Source organism: Nannospalax galili, unplaced genomic scaffold, assembly GCF_000622305.1.
Source record: "Nannospalax galili isolate Female #2095 unplaced genomic scaffold, S.galili_v1.0 scaffold1430, whole genome shotgun sequence".
NCBI classification, from domain to species: Eukaryota; Metazoa; Chordata; class Mammalia; order Rodentia; family Spalacidae; genus Nannospalax; species Nannospalax galili.
The window spans coordinates 1,097,696-1,123,628 of record NW_008329126.1 but is presented as its reverse complement, the minus strand read 5'-3'; the positions used below and the strand labels follow the sequence as shown (position 1 = coordinate 1,123,628).

At 39.6% G+C, this 25,933-nt stretch overlaps 1 protein-coding gene and 1 pseudogene across 5 annotated transcripts in view; one reads left to right on the top strand and one right to left on the bottom strand.

Moving 5' to 3' along the window:
* Positions 1-25,933, top strand: part of Acaca (acetyl-CoA carboxylase alpha) — a 284,858-nt gene that overhangs the window by 85,912 nt on the left and 173,013 nt on the right. For all 5 annotated transcript variants that reach the window (XM_029562520.1, XM_008831314.2, XM_017797626.2 and 2 more), the window contains 9 exons: positions 4,507-4,716; positions 9,813-9,983; positions 12,010-12,171; positions 12,490-12,653; positions 17,209-17,359; positions 18,680-18,783; positions 23,054-23,135; positions 23,755-23,900; positions 25,424-25,574. In XM_029562520.1, coding sequence (XP_029418380.1) covers positions 4,507-4,716; positions 9,813-9,983; positions 12,010-12,171; positions 12,490-12,653; positions 17,209-17,359; positions 18,680-18,783; positions 23,054-23,135; positions 23,755-23,900; positions 25,424-25,574 — 1,341 coding nt within the window. The remainder of the gene's footprint in view (positions 1-4,506; positions 4,717-9,812; positions 9,984-12,009; positions 12,172-12,489; positions 12,654-17,208; positions 17,360-18,679; positions 18,784-23,053; positions 23,136-23,754; positions 23,901-25,423; positions 25,575-25,933) is intronic.
* On the bottom strand, positions 4,819-4,916 carry LOC115070038 (annotated as a pseudogene).

Below are 25,933 nucleotides of genomic sequence, written 5' to 3'. Positions count from 1 at the left end.
CAAAGAGACTCCCAGACAGTAACCCAACATAGAACTGGGAAAATGAACAGCAGACCCCAATCTTTTCTGAAGGAATATTGACAACTGATTGCTGCTAGATGAGAAACAGCTGACCTTCCTAAAACAAAGACCTCTAGATAGGCTGACTAGATTCACCAGAAGGGCAAGTACTGGGGAATGGCTGGGGGTACCAACAATACAGTAGACAGTAGCAGGGATATCAGAGTGTAAGGGCTCTAGTGGGCGGAGGGAGGCTGTGGGAGGGTGCCATCTGGGAAGTGGGTGTATAGTTGAATAAGATGGTTTGGGATGTTCTGTGTGATATACACACACATACACTAATCAACAAATTTTAGAAAATGTATTATATTTGAGGAGGAAGCATGGAAATTTACGTCATGCTAATTAGTAGAGGTGATCAACATTACCATTGAATTCTAATCGATGACTTCATAGAAATACACAGGCGCCAAGGACCCAAGTGCAACCAATTATGGCTAGTAATAATCAGATACATACAGATTAGATGTGCATGTGCCAACATCTCAGCATTGGTAGCAAAAACAATGAGTCTTTCTGCAAGAAACAATATATTCTAAAATGAAATGGAGATCTTTTTTAAAGGTTAAAAACTCATTCAATGTTATGTCTTACAGGGCTTTTACTTAGTTCAATATCATATAACTGTATTAATTCAACTGTGAGCCTAGAAGCTTGCACCCACTTGTGAAAGAGCTGTACTCTTACTCTGGACTGTGTTACTGAATATGTTAAAGCTGTAGTGAAATGCTTCTTCTAATCATGTAGTTATTAAAAATTTTTAAAAAATAAAAAAATGGTAAAGTGCAAGCTCAGGAATTATTTGACATTTGTTAGGGAGGAAATTAAATATTGGGCTAATATTACGGTCTGAGTGGGAGGTTTTTGTTATTCTAACCTGTTTGGCTCTGGGTTGGAGAAGTCAAATCATTTGAAATAATTTATTTTTCTTGTTGAATTTATTTATTGGGGTAAAGGATGGGCCTCTGCCCTGGGGGACATGTCTGTGCCCTGGGGGGACATGCCTGTGCCATGATATACATGTGGAGGTCAGAGGATAACTTGCAGGAGTCAGTTCTCTCCTTCACCTTGTAGGTTCTAGTGATAAAACTCAGGTCCTCGTGCTTGGTAGCAGGCATCTTTACTGTCTTCTTTTCTTTTCTGTTTCTGTGATAAAAACATTGACCAGAGTAACTTATAGAAGTTTATTTGAGCTTACAGTTCCAGAGGAATCAGAGTCTATCACGGCAGGAGGCATGGTGGCAGGAAATGGCTGGAGTAGAAACCCAAGTGCTCACATCTTTAAGCAGGCACAGGATGCAGAGGGCAGCTAAAACTCTGTCAAGGGTTAAGAACTCTCAAAGCCCACCCCCATGATGTCCTTCCGCTAGCAAGTCCACTCCTCCAAAAGTATCATAAAACAGTGCCACCAACTGGGGACAAAATGCCCAAATACTTGGAACGTATGGGGGACATTTTCATTCAAACCATCATATTTACCCACTGATCATTTTGTTGCCCAGATGTCATTCTTTTTCATATTGACTTATAATTATATATGGTAAATACAAAGATTTAAAAGTTAAAAAAAAAAAACCCACAAAAACCCAAAATCAAACACAGCCAAAGTATAAAAGAGTGGAGGAATATTAATTACCTGCAGCAGGCAGGGGGACCACAGAAGTTATTTTCAAAGCAGTTCCTTCCCAGAATAAATGAAGCATAGAAGACTTATTAGGAAATCCTGATTATTTCCATAATGATCCATTCCTATGCATCCTCAGCTTAAGGTCTTATACCATAAAGTTTTAGCTGAAAATGAAAGGAAGAATTCTTTGAAGGTGAGTTAATCCAAGAGTCTGCCCCTGAAGATGCTTACTTGGGCACCATTGGCAAAACAAGGAGACATGTGCAAGCTAGACTTTTCAAGGGCATGCCTTCAGTGTCCTAATTCCTTCATCTAGGCCCTACCTCCTACAATCTCCCCCACCAAAACCCATCAATGGAGTAATCCATTGATGAGATTAGGGGCCACATGAGCCAATCACATCCCCAAAGCACCACTTCTGAACATTGCTGTATTGAGTACCAAGCCTTTAACATGAACCTTTGGGGAACATAACTGAAGACTTTAATAAAGCCATCAACTTTTTATGGGAAGGAAGCAGACTGAGAAAGCTATTCATCTGTAAACATTGATCATTTCTAATCAAAATAAATTTCTCAGTGGAGAGAGCAGAGCAGAGAGGTGTGGCATGGATTAGGATCTCACTTTCAGGGAAGAGAAACAGATCCTACTTAAAAAGCAAGCAAGCAAACAAACAAAAAACTCTGCCCTTGGAATAAAGAAACCCAACAACATGTATCCATTTGGATTTCAAACTTGCTGTGAAACCAATGACCACTGAGAACCTTCAGTCATCCTCATGCACAGGAATATCTTTTGCAGTTCTTCGCAATCTCGTCATTAAATTTTGGGGGTGTTGGGCAGATAACTTGTCTTTTTAGTTCTCAGGTCTTTGATTGAAGATAATATGCCCCAATGAGCTGCACCTAAGGACTTCTCCTATGTTTCTGGACATGAGTCATGAAAGATGTGGAGGTCAAGCCTGATGACATGATTGGATTAGACTTTGGGGGTTTGGGAGGGGGTGAGTCTGTCTTGCATGTGGGAGGTATGTGAATTATTGTGGACCGTAGTAGATTGTTTGTAGAGGTGACCACAATATCTCCTCCCGTTCCTGTATGTACATCTTCACTGTGACTGCCATTCCTCCCATCAAGAGGTGGCATATCTTTACCCACTTCTTGAATTGTAGCCAGCCTTGTGATTTGCTTAGTCCATTAGTAGATGGCCACAGTGATGCATGAATTCTGGAACCTAAACTTCAAGAGGATTGAAGCCTTTGCTCTCACTCTCCAAAAACCCTTTTTTGAAGAAACCTGGTCTGTACCATTTACTGTGCCGAAAAGCCTGTTCGAGTATGAGAGACCACATATAACAGGAATGAGCATGTTCCTGTTGAGGCTGTCTAGATTTACCAGCCAAAAGCAAGTACAAATCACCAGATATATGAATGAGATCACTCAAGCCACCAGATGATACCCAGATGATTATAAGACCAGAAGAACTGCCCAGCTGAGCATCCTGAGCAAGTAAAAGGTTGATAATTTTAATCAAGCCACCGAGTTTTGAAGTAACTTTTTAGGGAGCTAACAAAATAAAGTAGAAAAAATAGAATATAAAGCATGGGGTATAGTGAAATTCTCCAACAGAACGAAGCAAAAACAGTATTTGAAGAAATAATAGAGCAGAAAGTTGTATTTGAAGAGATAATCACCAAGAATATTCCGAACGATAAAAGCTACCAAGCATAGGTGTAGAAAACAGTATGAGCCTGATGTAGAGCAAATACAAGGAAAACCACATCTAAGCTTATAAGAATAAATCTGTTTGCCTCCCCCAAACAAACAAACACAACACAAAATTGCAGAGGCACATGCATACAATTTTAAAGCTACTGGAACAAAAAGATTACTTGCAAATGGGTAAAATCTTTAGTTGAACTGGATGTTGTGGCACACATCTTTAGAACTAGCTCTTGAACAGCAGAAGCAGGTGGATCTCTGTAGGTTGGAGGCCAGTCTGGTCTACACGGTGAGTTCTAGGCCAGCCAGGGCTACATAGTGAGACTGTCAAAAAAAAAAAATGACCAACAATTGAAGTCTTAGACACCCTTGAAAATAGAAAACTTTAGGATTTAAAAAATATATATTTTAATTTAATTTTTATTTTTATTTTATGTGTATGTGTGTATTACCTGCATGTAGGTAAGTGCACCCATGTCGTGCAATGCCCGCGGAGGACAGAAGAGGCTGTTGGATCTCCTGGAACTGGAGTTACGGACAGTTGTTAGCTGCCATGTGGGTGCTGGGATTCGAACCTGGACCTTCTGCAAGAAGTGTTCTTAACTCCTGAGCCATTTCTCCAGCCCTTAGGGTATTTTTTTAAATGCTGACAAAAATTAATTAGCAGTGTAAGATTTTTGACAGTGCTTTTCAAAACTCAAGATGGAAGTTCTTTGACTTCAAAACCACCATGTGTTAACAAGGAAAGCATCTAGTTTGGGTCACAGTATATATTTGGCTGTCTTAAGTAAATGGCAGTATTTTTGCCCTATTTGTGTGTTTGTATGTGTTGTGTTTTCAAATATTGTGTTGTTTACCCTTGTAACATACTGGATGTTTTATGTTTTCATATTCATTAATTAATATTGGTAATATAACTCAGAATTCAGTATGTTAAAGATAGACAAAGCATGGACTATATTTTATTCATTCTGTATTGCTGCCTATTAACAAACAGTCCCTGACATTTCTAGGCATCTGCTTATTGAAATCAAAGCAACTTTTAGTATAGAAGAAAATGTTTGTTACTTAAGAATCTTATTTCCTTTTCTAATACAGGTTCAAGCGGAAGTCCCTGGATCTCCTATCTTTGTAATGAGACTAGCAAAACAATCTCGTCACCTGGAGGTCCAGATTCTAGCAGATCAGTATGGCAATGCCATTTCTTTGTTTGGCCGTGACTGCTCTGTACAGCGCAGACATCAGAAAATCATTGAAGAGGCACCTGCTGCTATTGCTACCCCAGCAGTATTTGAACATATGGAACAGGTGTGTTTATTAAATGCTTTAATTTCCATTTTCTTACACAGAAACACTTCTCATTTAGTTCATGTACTAATACGGAAATAGCAGATTTTTTTTTTTTTTTTTTTAAACATGGAATGCTTCACGAATTTGCTAGTGCCGGGGCCATGCTAATCTTCTCTGTATCATTCCAGTTTTAGTATATGTGCTGCCTAAGTGAGCACAGAAATCGCAAAATTTTAAGCAGTGATTCTAGATAATGGATAAGACTTTTTTCCTTTTCCTAGAGGAAAATTATTCTGCCATTATTCTTCTAGGAAAATTATCAGGGACCTTACCAAAGTCTAAAAGTGGTTAGTACTTTGAAAAAAAAAAAGAATATGCTGTTTCAGTAAAGATAAAGAAGAGAATCATGTTGGGATTTTAACAAGTTCATGAAAAGCAAGTAGCTTGTACTTAACCAAATCTTCCACTGGGGATGGTGGCACGTACCCATAATTCTAGTCCTTGAGCACATGAGGATGGAGAATTGGGAGTTTTAGGTTTTTTTCATGTTATATAGTTAGACCCTGTTTAAAAATATAATGCTTCAGTTGATTTTATTCTAATTCATTATCTTCTTACAAAATCCTGTAGATATCTGTAAGTTCATGTATTTCTTATTGATTTTTTTCAGATAGGGTCTCACTACATAGTTCTGCCTGACTTGGAACTCACTATGTAGACGAGGCTGGCTTCAAACTCACAGAGCTCTGCATGCCTCTGCCTCCTGAATGCTGGCCATTTCACATATTGCATAATTTTTCTTGAAGAAAAATTTCTAAGTCATGAAATGTGCCTTGGAAATAGTCATGGACATACTTATTTTTTTCTGGAGTAATAATACCACTCTTCATGTTATTAAAAATTCCTTTTCCACCTATGTTTTCTAAGTTCTAAACAAACTAAACTATGAATCTGTGTTAGAAGTTTATTTTCTATGATAGGCATTTATATTGGGGTGCACTTCTGACCTGCTGAAATAGAAATGCCTCCAAAATACAGTGATTTAAACAGGTGTAGCTTTCTAATTATCTCGTTCATTCTAGTTCAGATATAAGCTACCAGAGACTTAAGCTTATTGTTCTTCCCTTCCCTAATATAGGGCTTAGCCAGCTATAGCTCATAGGCCAAATCTAGCCTGCTCTCTGCTTTTGTGAATAAAATTTTAATGGGACACAGCTACGTTCAATAATTTATGTATTATCTTTAGCTATTTTATCAAACAATGGGAATGCTGAGAAGCTGTGATAGAGGCTATGGCCCACAAAGTTGAAAATAATTACTATCTAGTCCTTCACCAGAAAGGTTTGCCAACCTTTGCCCTTGGGTGGTGTCAGAACCTTCATAATTAAGCAAACTTACAAGATTGTGGTCCAGCTGTAGCAGGTGGGAGGGGAAGATAGAAGACTTGGAGGGAAAGGAAATAACGTGCTATATAAGTCATACATGACACTTCTCACATTCCCCTGCCCTAACTTCTGTCATACCTACCACAAGAACTGTTAGGAATTGTAATCATTAACTGGGTAAACATGTTGCTCAGCTGAAACTGAGGAGATTCTTTCCCTAAAAGATGATAAGGTGTTGGAGGTTATTCAGTAACCTGTGCCTAGTCTTTTCTTCTTGCTGTCCATCTCCTTTTTGTTGGTCAGGTTAAGAACATACTTAAGAAAAACAGACTCAAGTTCTTATTAATTACCATAGTCACTGTATTACCTAGGGATGCAAGATGCATATCAGATCAAGGATCTCTAGGTCATTGAAGATTTCTAAGTGACATACTTTCATTACTCCATCTACATGTGGCTTTTCTTGGGCCAGTGATCTAAAATTATTTTTATTCCTCTCTTCCCACTGTATACCTATTATGTTGTAGTAAAAATAGGTTCAGGGTAATTTATATTTAGAAAAGTGAAAAACACACACCAATCATTGGCTGCACAGCAGCTAACAAATCTTTGTTTAGGAATTGGGTTGATTCCCTACTATGTAGTACAATATATCCTCAATTAGACCTGGCAGCCCCTGGTTTTGCTCCTAATGAGTAAGCCGATGCCCATTCTTCTGTAAGACACCTGAATTTATTCTGTGTGATGTTCTTCCTTATTTAGTTTCTCTGTAAATTGGGTTTTGCAGACTGTGCCTCCATGGGGAAACTTTATGGCCCACTTCCTGCTGATGCAGTGTTGGGGACCTCTGTTATGCAAAGTAGAAGTCCCTTCACCACTGGACAGCTCATGCAGCTCGGGATCATGTGCTGAGGGCTCCTTTCATAGCAGGGTGCCTTCCTGGCATCTTTCCTGACTCTCCTTTTGAAGTGCCCGCCATAAATGCCATAACATAAACATGGCCTCTGGCTCTAGGAATACCATGCTTTCCTGTGTGATTTTTCTGCCTCACAAAGCATCTAACAGCCAAAGCTTTTACCACTACCCCCATGGTATAAGTATCCTAGTCTTCTCTTAATAGACAGAGAGCTGGGTCGCAGAGCTGCTGAATTACTGAGAGCAGAGACACTTAATAAAGCTGTAACACAGACTAAGCCAGTCTTGAGTTCTGTGCCTTACTACCAGCGACCTAGCCTCTCCGGGGGGCGCACTCCCCCGTGACCAACTTGCGGACATCCTAGCTTTCGCTGTCCTCATACTCTTCCCGTGGGGTTCAGTGGCCAGTGGACCTCGCATCCTGAGGAAAAGTACACGGGTGGAAAAGGGACAGGATCAGACTGGACAACACTCCAGTCGCAGAGAAGCTGTCAGCATCGGAGTGGCGGACAGCGGCCTATCTGCTGCTGCTCCCAGAGACGCCTGTGGCCAGAGCCGAGCCGCGACTCGCCAGGTGTGGCGGGGACCCCGAGATCCAGGGGCCCAGAGCGACCCCGAGATACTCACGCACCCCACACCTGAGGCCCATAGAGACACGAAGAAGCCCCTGGGGCCAGACCCGCCTTCCTCCAGGCGCACGGCGGAGAAGCCTGCGGACCCGCCGTGCCATCCCGAAAGTGCGCGCAGGGACCCCGGGCGCCCAGCGCGCGCTCCCTATAATGCAGGATTAGGGTACAACTGTTACTTCAATCATTAGTCACTGTATTTTGAAGGCCAGACTTATGGTTTGTTCAGAGATATAATTTGCTCAAATGCTCAGTAATCTTCTGCTTAGTTGTACTTCAAGTTGAAATAATCAGTACTTAGTGATTTATTTTAGATGTAAAAACTTTTCTTCTCTTATTTGCTGGGTTTTATGCTTAGCCTATCTCTCTCTCCCCTTGACTTAATATTGACTACTTTGAAGCCAACTGAAACTAAAGCAACTCCCTTTGTCTGCTCTTTGACACTGAGTTGCTTTGGGGTAAGAAGAAAATCTTTTTTGGGGTGGGGCAGGGTAGGATATGAAAGCAGTTTGCTTTTCAACATTTTGAATCTTATCACTTATTTTCTTTTGGGGGGGAGTGGGGTGTTTCATATATCTCAGCCTGGCCCCAAACTCTTTATGTAGCTGAGGATAACCTAGAACCTCTCAAGTGCTGGGATTCCAGGTATTGCTACCACACCTGGTTTATGTGGTACTGGGGATTGAACCCAGGACCTTGTGCTATGCTAGGCAAGTACTCTAGCAACTGAGCACATCTCCATCTTTACCATTTTTCTTAGTTGGTATGTAGTCAGCATTCTGTTATTATAGGAATTAATCTAACTTGTTTCATGTCATAATAAGGAACTTGCTTTTCAGTATTCCAGCCTGCAGTATCTATTTCCTTGTTAGCCACTACCCTATTGCTAAACTAGCATCACATATTTTAATTTTTTTGTGGGGGGTTCTTTTTGAGACAGGGTCTCCCTGTAGCCCCAGCTGTCCTGGAACTCACTATGTAGACCAGGCTGGCCTTGAACTCACAGAGATCTGCCTGCCTCTGCCTTCCAAGTGCTGGGATTAAAGGCGTGTGCCACCATGCTGGCTATCTAGATGTTTTAATTTTTAAAATAACATTCTACTTACAGGTCCTAATGACCATTTTGATTGTGATACAGGTTTAACTGTTATAATTAAAAGAACCAAAACCCACAGTGACCCCAATAGATAGCATTTCTATTTCTTTTTTTTTTTTTTTTTTGGTCCTTTTGAGACAGGGTCTCCCTATGGCCCCAGCGGTCCTTGAACTCACTATGTAGACCAGGCTAGCCTTGAACTCAGAGATCTGCCTGTCTCTGCCTCCCAAGTGCTGGGATTAAAGGCGAGCGCCACCACGCCCAGCAGCTTCTATTTCTTTAGCAGCATAGTCTGAGTTAAATTTTACAGGTTGTTGGGACGGTTATATTCCATGAGGACACTGAGTTTCAAGTTCTTTATACTTTGCTTTGCCAGTTTTACAGTGTTCTCATCTATGTGGTTGAAATGACTGACCCTGTCATGACTGTGTTTCAGTACAAAGAAGAGGAAGATAAGGAATATAAATATGCAATTTATTTTTCAAAATTTGATTCATAAGTTATACATATCACTCATCAATACTTATATTCTGATGATGAAAATGTAGCCTGTAGCTATAAAAGAGATTAGGAATCCAGTCTCTAGCTAGGGCGCAATGCTTCTAAAAAAGATGAGGAGCATACTGGAAACTAGGGGTCAAATCTGCTCTTCGTTTAGTTGGTTTGGTTGACTTTGCCTGTGTGCCCTTATGTCTGATGGAGTGAGGTTGCTTGTGATCTTATGTATTAAAAAAATACCAAAACTCTTTTCTCTCAACTTTTCACTGATTTTTGTCATCAATGTCCCAGGGCATTGTATGATAATCAGTAGGGGTGAAATTTGCTCAAATATGGGCTAAAAGCCTTTGGTGGCTTTAATTCCTACACTCTGCAGGCAGAGGCAGGCAGATCTCTGTGAGTTCAAGGCTAGCTTGGTCTTCATAGTGAGTTCCAGGTCAGCTGGGGCTGCAGGAAGACTCTGTCTCAAATAGAGCTCCCCCCCCCCCAAATCTTTGGTGGCTTTTATAAATACTGGATAGTTAAGAGACTATAGGTACTTGCAGTGGTGTCATAGATGGACAAGGTGATATACTTTTTTAATCTTCTTTTAAGTGTGCAGTGAAACTTGCCAAAATGGTTGGTTATGTGAGTGCTGGGACCGTGGAATACTTGTACAGCCAGGATGGCAGCTTCTACTTTCTGGAACTGAACCCTCGGCTACAGGTTGAACACCCTTGTACAGAGATGGTGGCTGATGTAAACCTCCCTGCAGCACAGCTCCAGGTGAGTCACCCTGATCTAGGCTCTTGTTAGAGCATAGAAAAGTTAGGAACATCAGAGGTAACTGAAAGACTGAGAGAAAGGCCCAGATAAGTTTGAGACTCACTTGATCTTTATAAATAAATTTGGGTTATACAGATAATGGGTTGGTTTTCTGGTATGGTTTAAATGTAGAAATATTACTGTATCTTCTAGCCAGACACAGCTAATAAACTGTTTTAGGAAGAAACTTTAAAAGCAATCTGCTTTCTTCAATTAATTATAGTAAACTTCATAATTTTGTTATCAGTCCCTATTCTTGTTTCTAGACTTCTTTATTGAAGCAGCTCTCTATAAGAGTGGTAGTCCGTATTTTTCTGGCAAGACTGTGGTAGCACACATTTATTTATTTATTTTGATCTTTTTTGAAACAAGGTTTCCCTGTAGCTGCAGCTGGCCTGGATTCGCTAATGGAGACCAGGCTGGCCTTGAACTCACGGAGATCTGTCTTTCTCTGCCTCCCGAGTGCTGGGATTAAAGGCGTGCACCACCATACCTGGCTACACACATTTATTTTTATAATGCATAAAGCAGTAGCTGTTAACATTAGATCTTCTTTCAGATCAGGAAACATACTATCATAAGTAGTAGAAGCAAATGATAAGGGTTGTTATTTTTAATGTGCTCCTAGACAGGTTTGCCCCTCCTTAGGCAACCTAGTGGTCCTTGCTTCCTGGAAGGAACCATATTGCTGCTGAACTTAATGTGGATAGTTCATCAGAATGGGGCACTAAAGCCCAGAACTTCTGAAGTCAGCTTCTCAAGTAGCTGAGACCAGAAGTACACAACAAAGCTCCTGGCTCTTATTTATTTGTATAACTAGTCTTTGCTCATATTAGGAACACCTTGCAGGTTCCCATTCAAGCCTAAAGGTTTATTGTTGATTTCTTTACATTTTTATTGGTACATATTTAAATTAAAAAAAAATTTTGTGTGTGTGTGTGTGTGTGTGTGTGTGTGTGTATGCATGTGTGTGCACATGTACCACAGGGTATGTATGTGGAGATTAGAAGGGACAACTTTGGGAAGTTGGTTCTTTCCTTCCACTGTGGGTTCCAGGGTTCAAAGTCAGGTTATCAGCCTTGGCAGTGACTTGACCCACTGAGCCATCTCACTGGCCCTTATTAGGGTATATTAATTTTCTGAAATTATAGGTTTCATTACATCATTTTCATACATGTTTGTCATGTTACCTTCTTGTCCTCCTCTTTTCCTACTTCCACCAGCCCATCCAGAGTAAAGGACTAAAGGATTTGTTTATTTTTCCCAGTAGTCTGAAGGGATGAGAGAGATAACTATAATGTTGTCAGGGCCTTTTAATTATCTGAACTTCTTGGATGACTATTAATCTTGGATATTTTTTATCTCATCCCTCCATGAAGATGCAATAACAGAGGGAAATTCATGTCTATTGCTTTAGGAATTTGGGGACATTTTAAGGAGTGGGGATGATCCCAGCAAATCTTTAGTAATATATTGTTTTGTGTAACTTAGGCTTAATGATTGCAGAATACAGATTATGGAAGTAGAATTTGTTTTGTTTTTTACAACACTTATTTATCCAGTGTGTTTGAGGTCAGAAGACAACTTGCTTGCATCAGTTTTCTCCTAGGAAAGATTTTAAAGAAAGTAGAATGTGGGCCTGGAGAGATGGCTCAGCGGTTAGGAGCACTGACTGCTCTTGCAGAGGACCCGAGTTCGAGTCCCAGCACCCACATGGCAGCTACAAACTGTCCTTAACTCCAGTTCCAGGGGAATCTGAAGCCCTCTTCTGACCACCGCAGCATTGCACGACACATGTGCACTCACATACATGCAGGCAATACACTCACATACAAAATAAAAATAATAAAAATAAAATATTTTTTTAAAAAAGAAAGTAGAATGTGTTCAGTGGCCCCCAAAATGAAGTCTGTTAAGGTAATTTGATAGCTTCCATACTTTAAGGAAAGTGACTTTGAAAACTGACATGTGTTTTACTACATTTCAGATTGCTATGGGGATCCCTCTGTTCAGGATCAAGGATATCCGTATGATGTATGGGGTATCTCCTTGGGGTGATATTCCCATTGATTTTGAAAATTCTGCACATGTTCCTTGCCCAAGGGGCCACGTAATTGCCGCTCGGATCACTAGTGAAAATCCAGATGAGGTAACCCATACTTAAAGTATTTGTGCTCCCCGCATGCCTGTTTTTCTTGTGAGCTATAATATTATGATAGTGTCTGAGGACATACTTCTGAAATGTCTTGGAACTTCCTTTGGAGAGGAGATTTATAAAAGTTTCTCAGAGCAAACAAACAATTGTTGCTTCATTGACCAGTTAATTTTACTTAAGTCACTGTAGAATCCCCAGTGGGTTTATAGTAGTGGGCCTTGGCTTGTGTGATTCACTTAGATCCTGACCACTGTGTATCAGCATTCTTTTCCTTGGAAAGACGATGTATCTCCTGTTCTCATTCTCTCACAGGGGTTTAAGCCCAGCTCGGGAACAGTTCAGGAACTAAATTTTCGCAGCAATAAGAACGTTTGGGGTTATTTCAGTGTTGCTGCTGCTGGGGGACTTCATGAATTTGCTGATTCTCAGTTTGGTCACTGCTTTTCCTGGGGAGAAAACAGAGAAGAAGCAATTTCGTAAGTATAGTAGCATTTGATTGCATTTTACCAAATAAAATTGGGCTAATCATCAGTGAAGGTATGAGCACCTGGATTGGCATCATTTATCTGCTGTGAAAGTACTTGTTGCAGAAACTTTTCTTAGGTTGCACTTGTGTTCATGTTGTGTTGTACTTGGCAGATGTTTTTCTGTTTGTTGTAATGAGGCTTTGCAAGTGTGTATATGTATGTGTATATATATATATATACATATTTCTATATACACACACATACATATATACAAAGGTATTTGCTTTAAAGGTATTTTTTCTCACGGTAATAATTTGGGGAGAGATTGAGTCTTGACTATGAGCTTGGTATCAGATAAATTATAGATAAATGTCTGTATTTGTCATTAGAATAAAATCATTTTTTTTAGGTACTAGGAGTCCAATCCAGAGCTCAATATATAGCTGTAAATGACTTATAGTCATTAAGTTTTTTATTTGACAAATATTGTATATATATTTATGGTATACCACCTGGTACTTTGATATATGCATATATTAAAGAATGGCTGAATCAAGCACTTTAGCATTTGCATCACCTCACATTCTTGCCATTTTTATTTCTGGTGATGATACTTTAAGTGTAATCTCCTAGCAGTTTTCAAATATACATTATATTAACCACAATCACCATGTTATTTTGTCATTTAAAAGAATAAAATTATATTCATTTTATAAGATGGGAATAAAAGAATTATCAAAATTGCATAGAAGATACTTCATTGTATTATAAAGAGTACAACAGTGGATATAAATATAACTGGCATATTAAATCTTAACCTCTTAATCATAAAATCAAATGAACAGCAGTTTTGTTTGACTATAAAATAAACCAGGGCTTTAGGAACTAATTCTGACAACATTATATATTTTTAAAAAATATTTCATGAATTATTTTTATGTGCATGAGTATATTGCCTGCATGTGAGTGCACCGATGTTGTGCAGTGCTCCAGGAGTCAGAAGAGGGTTTCGGGATTTCCCTGGAGCTGGAGTTAAGGACGGTTCATAGCCACCATGTGGGTGCTGGGAATCGAACCCGGGTCCTCTGCAAGAGCAGTCCGTGCTCTTAACTGCTGAGCCATCTCTTCAGCCCAGACAACATATATTTTTAAATACCTGTACAAAGTTGAAAATTAGAATAGTTCGTTTGCCTCTTTCTGCCTCTCTTTTTCCTTCCCTCCCTCCCTCCCTCTTTTCCTGTTTTTCCTTTTGGTGCTAGAGATTGAACCCAGGACCTTATAAATGTTAAACAAGTGCTTTGCCACTGAGATACTTCCAAACTTCTCATTTTATTTTAATTAAATTTTCAGCGATTTATTGCTTTACGCCACAGGTTTCATAGTATTCCCTTCACCTTTGAAATCAACAGAGTAGGTGATCACTAAGTATTTGTCAATATTCTTAAGGTTTTTGTTGTTGTTGTTTTGTCTTTTTGAGACAGGGTCTCCCTGTTCCCCCAGCTGTCCTGGAACTCACTATAAAGACCAGGCTGGCCTCAAACTCACAAAGATCCACCTGCCTCTGCCTCTCATGTGCTGGGATTAAAGGCATGTGCCACCACACCCAGAATATTCTTAAGTTTTTAACAATGCTTTCAACAGTGAGTGAATCTAAATATTTCTGATTTGTACTTCACAATTCTTCCACATCTACTTATTAAAACCTGTAAACAAAACAATTTCAAAATTATAGCAGTACCAGCCCCCACCAAAAAAACCCAAAAAAATTAGGCTATTTTTCTTTCACTACCTTATACTGCTCTGCTAAACTGAAGAAGGATCATACTAGGGGTTACAAACTGGTAGGTTTTTAGGCAGCCTCAACTTAAGTAGTGTTTGGATTGTCTGGCTCACAGAATATTTTTTAAAATTTGCTAATATTTTAAAACTTGGAAATTTAGATGAAAGATGGTTTTATATTCCATATGGTAAGTTAAAGTTGATTTTCTTTTTAATTACATTCATTTATGTGTGAATGTGCCACAATATACATATGGAGGACAGAGAACAACTTTCAGGAGCTAATTTTTTCCTTCCATCATATGGGTGTTAGGAATTGAACTCAAGTTATTAAGCTTGGCAGCAGGTGTCTTGACCTACTAAGCCATCTTGCTGGCCCATAGTTGGAAGTTTTATGTAACTGCTTCTTTTAAATGGGACATGAACTGGGTAGTTTAGACAGCCACCCTCCACTCTCCCTCTCTCATTTATGTTCCCAGACCAGCCTCTGTTGGCATTTTAGAAGGTTTAATGACCAGGCATTTGTTGGGCATTTAATGATTGGCATTTCTTGATTAGGAAAACCACTGTTTATTCTACAGGATATGCCCAATGACCTGGTCAGTCTCACTTCCTCTGATCTGCTCTTTATACTTCTCTACAGAAGAAAGCAAACTAGGTCAAGTTTTAGCATATTAAAATTGTCTCTGGATATGTTTCCTTCCTAATACTATGTCAAAAGTTCTTCAACTCAGCTTTCTTTGTTTTTTTCCTTCTTTGTTAAATCTGATCTACATTGTCTTTAGGTCTTGTTCTCTGTGATAGTCCTAACCCAGCATCATTTCCCATAATGTAAATACCATGGAAACAAAAATGTATCTTTCTTTTTTTTAAATTTTATTTTGATTTTTTGTATGTGAGTGTTATGCCTGCATGTATGTAAGTGCACCATGTGCATGCTATGCCTGCAGAGGTCAGAAGAGGGGTCAGATCCCCTGGAACTGGAGTTACAGATAGCTATTAATCACCGTGTGGATGCTGGGAACCTAACACATGTGGTCTGCAAGAGCAGCCAGTGCTCTTAACCACTGAGCCATCTCTCCAGCCCCAAAATGTATCTTGTTACTACTATATTCCCTGAATATGTGAATGGATTTGCCACTGGTCCCTGTCTTTGTGCCCTCTGTTTCAGTCATATTATTTCCTGAACACAATACATATTCTCTTCTTGCTTTCCTTTTGTTGTTGCTCTTTTCTTTGTTCCTTCATTTTCTACTCTGTACATTCAACAGAGTATTTATTATGCTACCAGGTCTCTCAGTATAGTAAGGACCAAAAGGCCTGTATCCTCATGGTACTGTATAATCCAGAGGAAGAAAGACAACCAATTAAATTGTAATATAGTAAGTTAGTGGGTTTACAGAAGGACTATACGGAAGTATATAGCTAAGTCAGTCAACCTAGTCTACAGGTGTCTGGAGAAGTATCTAGATACATACCAGAAAAGTGCATTGAACTAAGTCAGGTCAAAGGAGTGAGAGGAAGATGGAAGTAGGAAACAGGGAATGCCTAGGCTTCCTTGAAAACTGTTTTTCACTACTGGTCTTTTTTTTTTTTTTTTTTTTTTTAAGGCTTGGTGTGGGTTCTCCCACCTGTGGTTGTTTTGAGTTAAGCTTTCACTGTTTAACCAAAAGCTGGTCTTAACTTGTGATCTTCCTGCCACTGCTTCCCAAGAGCCAGTATTGCAGGTGTGTGCCATCATATCCCACTCAATGATACCTTTTGTTTTGGGGTGGTTTTTTTTTTTTTTTGGTCTTTTTGAGACAGGGTCTCCCTGTAACCCCAGTTGGCCTGGAACTCACTATGTAGAGCAGGCTGGCATTGAACTCACAGAGATCTGCCTGCCTCTGCCTTCTGAGTCCTGGGACTAAAGGCATATCCTACTACTATACTTTTTTAAAAAAGATTTATTTTAACTTTTGATTAAGTGTATCTTTGTAGGTATGTACACATATGTGTGGGTGCCTGTGAAGTCCAGAGGTACTGGATCCCTTCGGAGCTGAAGTTACAGGTGGTTGTTAGCCAACTGATATGGGTACTAGGTCCTTTGAAAGAACAGTATGTGCTCTTAACTGCTGTGCCATCTCTTTAGCCCTTCAGCTATACTTAGCTTATGTCAGACTCTTCCTTCATGGAGGTTGATTGTTTTTCCCCTTTTGATTTTTTTTTCTTCCACACCCTGGTATTTATGATATTCTGCTAGATACCTTGAATGTAGTTCTCGCTTTACATGTGTTTTGCGCATGTGAGGTAAATAATAAGAATTTGTTGACTGGGCATGGTATCTCACACCTTTAATCCCAGCACTCAGGAGGCAAAGCCAGTGAGTGAGTTCAAGGCAAGCTTGGTCTACATAATGAGCTTAAGGCCAGCTGGGGCTACAGGGAGACCTTGTTTCAAAAGAAAAAATTGTAGACAATTAATACGCTAATTCTAGCTAGTCAGCAATAACCGAATTGAATAATGAAAGCCTATTAAGTGAAAGCTGAGGATGATTTGCATTTAATTTGTTCTGTAGTCTTTATGATGAAATATGTGTGGTGTGCTGATGTTTTCTGGTAATGTTAGTCTGAGTTCCTATGTTCACTGACTTCCTGCAAATTCTCCCCTCTGAAATGAACATACTTGCACACTCTCATTTGTCCTTAGAACAGTCTGTCCTCCCTATCCTCCTAAGATTCCAAAAAAATGAAACAGTTCTTTGAAATGATTTGCTGAAACAGCTTATCTTCTGTTCTTCCCCTAGAAATATGGTGGTGGCATTGAAGGAGCTATCTATTCGGGGTGATTTTCGAACTACAGTTGAATACTTGATCAAATTGTTAGAGACTGAAAGCTTTCAGTTGAATAGAATTGATACTGGCTGGCTGGACAGACTGATAGCAGAAAAAGTACAGGTGTGTATTTCTCCTCTTGCATAAACAGACTCTGGGATTGGGTTTTTATTGACTGATAATTATCATCAGTTCCTGTCACCAGATGAGATTTTATTCTAATGTAAATGGTTCCTTATCTACCTGGGAAAATCCAGGTGTCTACTGGTTTAGCACTTTTCAGAATTCTTGTGCCAGGCTGGAATGTAACTCAGTTATAGTGTCTTACCTGACATGTACAATCCAAAAAAGTTCTTGTTGCCCATAAGATAGCCTTCTGGGGCAGGGGGTGTTGTGGGGGGCACATTTGGAGATCAGAGGACAACTTGTAGTCATTTCTTTCCTTCTACCATATAGGTTCTGGGGATTAAACTCACACCACCAGGCTTACCCTTACCCTCTGAGCCATCTTGCCATCTGACTGGTCCCATTTTGTTTTGATCAAATTTGTTCTTTGATAATCTGACATGTATATGATGGATTCTGATTGCTCTCACCCTTCCAGGTTATATTTGAAGAGAAGCATTCAGGGATTGATATGCCACTTCATTTTTATCAGATACTCAGTTTAGTTCAGAGGTGCCAACCTCTGTATCTACTAAGTGCTCATGAGAGGAAACTGTTTAAATTGACAGTCATGTTCCTGAATTTTGTGTAAAATTACTAGATTTGCCGGGGGTGGTAGCACATGCCTTTAATCCCAGCACTCAGGAGGCAGAGGCAGGTGGATCTTTGTGAGTTCGAGGCCAGCCTGGTCTACATAGTGAGTTCCAGGACAGCTGGGGCTACCAGAGAGACCCTATTGCAAAAAGACTAAATAAAGAAAGAAATAAAGAAATAAATAAAATTACTAGATTCATCTAAGTCCAAAGGTCAACATTTTGGCTATATAGCATTTTTTTGTTTTCTTAAATTATCAATAGCCAAATCTTTGTACCTTTTGGAATTTGTTTCTAACAAAAGTCTGTTTTTGAGCTACTCTTTACTTTGCTCAGTGAAAATTTTACAGAGTAGAAGGAAAATTACTTTTTCATCTCTATTGATATTCTAAAGGCAAAGCTAGGATTTTTGTTTGTTTTTTCTGTTTTTGTTTCTTGAGAATGTCTTATGCAGTCCAGGCTGGCCTGTACCTTACTGGGTAAGCAAGGATGACCCTGAACTGGTTCTCCTTGCCTCTGCCTCCCAAGTGCTGGGATAGGTATGTGCCACCATGCTTGGCTCAAATTCACTGTGGGAGTAAGGATGGATAGTTCACTGTTTCTTCACAACAATTTGAAGTTGATTTCATTTGAAGGTCTGTGGTGGCAAGTGACCATACTTTTCATCTGTCTGTCCTCTTTTTAGGCAGAACGTCCTGACACTATGTTGGGAGTTGTGTGTGGAGCCCTTCATGTGGCAGATGTGAACCTGCGGAATAGCATCTCTAATTTCCTTCACTCCTTAGAAAGGTAGGCTTTGTTTCTTGTGGCTGTGCCAACTAACCCATGGTCCTGAGTACATACTGCAGCTCAAAGACTTACTTGTTTTTCTGCCACTTCTTGACAGCTTATGAGTGCCACTTGTTATTCATGAACTGGTGGCAAAAAAGAGAGGGAATAACTGGAAGTTAATTTATACCATAGAGAAGGCCACTTCTAAAAAAATGTGTGTATATGTTATATGTTTGTGTTCATGTAGGTATACCTGTGCATGTGTGCACACGGGTGCACATGCATGTGTGTGCAAATGCTATTGGAGGCCAGAGGTTGATATTATATTTTGAGACAAGTCCTCTCACTAAACTTGGAGCTCACAGATTCAGCTAAGCTGTCTGGCCAATAAGCTCCAAGGATCTGCCTGTCTCCATACTGTTGCTGTGGAGTAACAGACACACCACAGCACTCGGGTTTTATGAAGGTGCTAAAAATTTGAACTCAGTTTCTTATGCTTGCATGGCAGGCACTTTACCCACTGAGCCATCTCTCTAGCCCAAAGTTTGTTGTTTTTTGAACACTGAAATCCATCTGCAGTAAATATTCTGTTTTGAGCAAATCTCCTCAAACCATAGTGATAAAGATCTGGTATTTCTCCCTAGCATTGAATCCTAAATATTTCCTGTATTACTAATCTACACCACATTTTAGGAATTAATAATTGAGGCTGATGTTCAGCATGACCTCACGTCTTTCAAGTGGAGGGTCAGACATGCGTGAAGCTGAACTAATTTCTAACGTTGATTCCAGAGACTAAGCTCTGCCTGAATTCCCAAAGGAATGGTCCAAAGGGCTAATCATATCAAAGCACTTTAATCACAGGCACTTTATTTCCTTCTGTGTTGTTAGATTTAACATCAGCTCCCTTTTGAAGCATCTGAAAGGAAAAAAAGAAACAAAATTTTGAAAATCGAAGTGAGATTTCAAGCCCTGTGATAAATATCTCACTGTGTTATTTTCATGCACCAAAACCATCAGCAGCTCAGATTTCCTTTCTGTATCAAATCTAAATCCCTCAGTGTGACTTCCAACTCCCTGAAGCTTTGGCCCTTTGACCAGTCCACTCTCTCATTTCTATTCCTCAGCATTCAGCCTAGTTAAATGGTTTCCCTACTAGTGTACAAATGCATCATGCACAATCCCCTTTAACATTCTTTTCATTCGTTTATTTGTCGTTTTGTCTTTTTGAAACAATCTTGTTAGGTATCTCAGGTTGACTTTGAGTCCCTTTGTAGCCCAGGCTGGCCTCAAATTCACTGTGCAACTGAGGCTGGCCTTAAATTCCCAATCCTCCTGTCTACTCCCAAGTACTGGGATTACAAGCATGTGTCACCGCATCTTACATAATATGACATCTTTTTTTTTTTGGTCATTTTGAGACAGGGTCTCCCTGTAGCCCCAGCTGTCCTGGAACTCACTATGTAGATCAGACTGGCCTTGAACTCACAGAGATCCGCCTGCCTCTGCCTCCCAAGTGCTGGGACTAAAGGTGTGCGCCACCATGCCAGGCCCATCTTTTTTTTTTTTAGTGTTTTTTTTATACAGTGTCTCACTATGTATCCCTGGCTGACCTGTAATTTGCTGTGGAGACCAGGTTGACCTTGAACTCAGAGATCCACCTGTCTCTGCCAAGTGCTGGGATTAAAGTTGTGCTCACCATACCATAATTAAAGAGTACAGGTAACTTATATATTCTTCACCCAGATTTACTGGTTGTTAACCACTATTCTCATTTTATTATTCGCTCTGATTATTAGTTTTTCAAAGTTTGATTTACATTTGTTTATGATAGGGTCTTGCTATGTAGCTGTGACTGGCCTTGTACTGAGAGCAGTCATCCTATTTCAGCCTTCTCGGTGCTAGATTATAGGTGTGAACCATTAAGCCTAGCAATTTTGTTTTTAAGAACAATTAATAGTGTCACATGGTCTATATTTCAAAAAGATAATATAGTGGGAAGCCTCCTCCTTACATGTTTCTTGTTACCCAGGGTCCTTCCCTATGGCCATTTCACGTTACTATTTTGTTCTGTAACCTTCTGGTACTGTCCTAGCTTACATAAATATATATATGTGATATTTACGTCTCACCTTCTGCTTTTTTTTATAGCCTATAGTTATTTAAAACACAAATGAAACTGGGTATGGTGGCACATAACTTTAATTCAAGCCCTTGGGAAGCAGAGGTAGGTGGATCTCTGAGATCTAGGCCAGCCTTGTCTACATAGTGAGTTCTAGGTCAGCTGGGGCCACAGGGAGACCCTGTTTCTAAAAACAAACAAAAGTAAAACACAAATGGTAACATCCTCTGAAACTGTTCTTCACTTTTCTTTTTTCAGTTCAGGGTGTCTTTTAATGTTTCTGTTGTTGTTTGTTGGTTGGTTTGTTTTTGTGTATTTTGCCTACATATATATAAGTGTACCATACTCATGCAGTGCCCATTGAGGCCAGAAGAGAGTGTTGGATCCCCTGGAACTGAGCTATGGGCAGTTGTTAGCGGCCATATGGGTGGTAGGAACCAAACCCAGGTCCTCTGCAAGAGCAGCCAGTGCTCTTAACCACTGAGTTATCTCCCCTGCCCTTGTTTGTTTGCTCTTGAGGCAGGGTCTCACTGTGTAGCCCTAGCTGGCTTAGAAATTGCTATATAGACCAGGGTGGCCTCAAATTCACAGAGATCTGTCTGCCTCTACTTCTTGAGTGTGCTTGGATTAAAGCTGTGTGCCAGCACAACTGGCTCTTTGAGTGTTTCTTAATACTACGTGATAAGCTTCATCATGCTTTTTTTTTTTTTTTTCTGGTCTTTTTGAAACAGGGTCTCCCTGTAACCCCAGTGGGCCTAGAGCTCGCTTTTTAAGCCAGGGTGGCCTCAAACTCATAGAGATCCATGTGCCTCTGTCTCCCGAGTGCTGGGATTAAAGGTTTGCACTGCCACACCCGGCTCATCATGCTTTTTAATGACTATAATATTTTATTTTATGTATGAGAAGATGCTTAACATGACGGATCATTAGGGAAGGGCAAACCAGGACTTCTGTGAACTATCACCTCACATCCATGTCTGTTGTAAAGAACCAGAAAATAACAAATGTTGACAAGGATATGAAGAAATGGGGACCCTTGTGCATTATTCATGGGGATGTAAAATGGTGCAGCCACTATGAAAGACAGTATTAAAATTTCTCAGAAAATTCAGAATGGAATTGCTTTGTGGTCCAGAGCAATAGTAGTTCTGGATAGAACAAAAGATTTCAAAGCAGAGTCTCAAAGAGATGCTTACAATTTAATGGCAGTGTTATTCATAGAAACTAAAATACAAAAACAGCCCAGATATCCATTGATGAATATATGGATAAACAAAAACTGGTAGGTAAATACACACCAAAGGAATATTACCAAGCCTTAGAGAGGGACTTTCTTTTTCTTCTTCTTCTTATTTTTTATTTTGTGTATGAGTGTATTGCCTTCATGCGTGTATAAGTATACCCGTGTCGTGCAATGCCGGTGGAGTCAGAAGAAAGTGTTGGGTTCCCCTGAAACTGGAGTTTGGGTGGTTGTTGGCTGCCATGTGGGTGCTGGGAATTGAACCTGAGTCCTTTGCAAGAGCAGCCAGTACTCTTAACCACTGAGCCATCTTCAGCCCTGAGAAGGATTTTCTAAGCCATGCTAAAACTTAGTGGGTATTAGGCTAAGTGAAATGATCCAGTCATAAAAAAGATAAATCTGTTTGATTTTGGTATGAATAGGTATCACAAATAGTCAAATTCATAGAAACAGAAAATGCTAGGTACTAAAAAGCTATATAAATTTGGAGTTATTGTTTAAAAAGTATAGAATTTCAGTTTTGCTGAAATAAAAAAGTTCTAGAGATTGGTTGTACAATGCTGTGACTTAACTATACAGTTGTACATGTAAAAATGATTAAGGTGGTAAATTTTATGTTTTGTATACCTTACCATAATTAAATATAAAAAAATATTTTTTTTTTTTCATAATTTAGGCAATCTGTTACAGATAGTCATTTAGGGTGTTTTTGTTTCTTTAAATTACTGTGTAGCCCTGGGAGGTCTGTTGTTTAACTCTCAGAGATCTGCTTGCCTCTGTCTTTCAAGTGCTAGAACTAAAGGCATGCACCACCACACCCAGCCTTGGCTTTTTTCCTGGTCTTATTATTTCAAGAAATCACTATCATTAATCTTATAAACTATTAGCACTTTATAGAATAAGTGTTTTGTATATTGTTCTTCTAGGGGTCAAGTCCTTCCTGCTCACACACTTTTGAACACAGTAGACGTTGAACTTATCTATGAAGGAGTCAAATATGTTCTTAAGGTAATGCAAACCCCACCCAAGTCTGCACCTTAGTGTCTGTCTCTCTTTTTAGTTGGTTCTCTCAGTTTAGAGGTAGGGGAATGCTGGCTTTAGTGCAGGGATTGGAGTGTTACTGTCAGTATTTGTGTCGGTATCTTGAATCATTATTCCATGATTATAGGAAAATCTCTTTAGTTATTTCTCAACTTCACATTACTGTAAGAGATAAAGGGAAGATAGAACTGACCACCAGAGCAAAGAGAAGCAACTGAGATTAGCCCTATCTGCTTACACCGGGACTACTCCACAGCCAGAGACACTGGTGTAAATAGCATCAGTGCCATTAACCTTCCTGACAGACTGTTGTACCTGTATCTTTTATCTTATTTATTTATTTATTTATTTATTTTTTGATCTTTTTGAGACAGGGTCTCCCTGTATCCCCAACTGGCCTAAAACTTGCTATGTAGACCAGGCTGGCCTCAAACTCACAGAGATCCACCTGCCTCTGCTGGGATTAAAGGCGTGCACAACCATGCCTGGTATACCTATATCTTTGAACTGCTGACAGTGTGTCTGGGGCTGGATTTAGGAGGGGGTGGTACACTGGTTTGACCCTTCTGGTTCTTGTGTACTACAGGTGACTCGACAGTCTCCCAACTCCTATGTGGTGATCATGAATGGTTCATGTGTAGAAGTAGATGTGCATCGGCTAAGTGATGGTGGACTGCTTTTGTCTTATGATGGCAGCAGTTATACCACATACATGAAGGAGGAAGTGGATAGGTGAGTGGCTCTGTGAGCTCTAGTTGCTTGACAGTGTATTAACTTAGTTTCTCTTACTGTTCATTAGCTCTTGGGATTTTTCCAAGTCTTTTTTGCTATAATTAATATTCAATTAAAAACCAAAAAGCATATATATTTCAAATTAAATTAAGAGTGCAAAAGTATTTATATTAAAAGCATGTCTCAAGCTGGGCATGGTAGTCTATGCCTATAGTTCAGCAACTTAGGAGGCTGAGGAAAGATGATCAGTTGAGCCTAGAAGTTTAAGGCCAGCCTAGGCAACTTAGTAAGCCTGTCTCTCTTAAGGAAAAAAAAACATGTTTCCTAACCACTTCAACATGATGGACAATGAAAAGTTCCCTTTGAGTAAACTACTATAATTGACAGTTTCTTATATATTTTTAGGACATATAAAATACATATAGCAAAATTACATCCATGCTGTATGTCTAATTTTTCTTTAATATCCTTTAAATATTCTCTGCATTTTTAATTTTTTTTTTTTTTGAGACATGGTCTTTTTTGGACACATGGCTTTGCTATATTGCCTGAGCAAATACAGGAGAAGGACCTTGAGCTTCTGACCTTTCTGCCTCCATCTCCTGATGTTGTGATTACAGGAATGTACCATGATAGCTGATTTATGTGGTGGATCGAACCCAGTGCTTCATATATGCTAGGCAAGCATTCTACCAGCTGAGTAACATCCCCAGCTCCCTGCCTCTTTATTTTTACTTTTGACAGTGTAGCACCAGTCATATTTTTGTGAGAATTGAATAAATTAATACACTTCAAGTGCATAAAACATTGCCTACAGCAGAGTTATGGTTCAACAAATGCTAGTTATAATCTTGCTGTCTTGTGCCTCGTAATCCCTGTGTTACAGAGGCCGAGGATTATGAGTTTGAGGCCAGATTGAGCTACATAATGAAACTCTTTCAGAGTGGGTAAGGGAAGAGGGAGAGGGAAGGGAGAAAGGAAGATGGAGCAAATGAGGAGAAGAATGGAGGGAATCAAGAGTTGGGGGAAAGAAAGGGAGAGAGGGAGGCAGGAGGGTCTATTATTATATCATCATTATCTTGGTATGTTTTGATAGAAGCATCTATTCTTTTTAATGGTTATGTAATATTCTAGTATATGAGTATACCATAATTTATTTGTTCCCAATTTCATTGAAAATTACTATTAAAATTGTAAACAGGGGTTGGCAAGATGACTCAGCAGGTAAAGCCTGACAGCCTGAGTTTGATCTCGAACACCCTCATGAAAGAAGGCAAGACACTTGCAAGTTGTACTCTGACCTCTACACATTTGTCTGCATGTATCCACACATGTACACAAACATAAAATGAATAAATAAAAATTAATAAAATTTAAAAGTCCGAACAAAGATAAAATGAATGCCCTGTGTGTATGCATGCATTGTGTATACGATAAAATTTTCTGTTCTTTGAAGACATATTTTCTCATTGTTTTATATCCTGAGTGCCTTATTGCCTTGTCTGCTCCTCCTTATCTCCTAGATACCGCATCACGATTGGCAATAAAACCTGTGTGTTTGAGAAGGAAAACGACCCGTCTGTGATGCGCTCACCTTCTGCTGGGAAGTTAATCCAGTACATCGTGGAGGATGGAGGCCATGTGTTTGCTGGCCAGTGCTATGCTGAGATTGAGGTCAGGGTGCTGAATACACTATTGGGCCCTGTCAGGGAAAGTAGGAAAAGGTTGACTAGAATGGAGTAGGTCTGAAAAATTACAGAAAGGAAACAGAAGTAGAAAAGGAAGATCATCAATTCATTTAATATGGGTTGTGAAACTTAAGATTTTTAAAAGCAAATTAAAAAGTTCACCATTATCTTTTGATAGATGAAGAAACTTGAGCTTAAAAGTAGTTACTCGGCCACTGTACAACTGATAGATGTTATGTTAACTGCTGACTACCCAGAGAAAATATGTTAGGTAGAGTTGGGGCACAAAACAGACGAGTAATGAAATATAAATTCTAAGAGCAGGAAAGTCACCTGACCCAAATC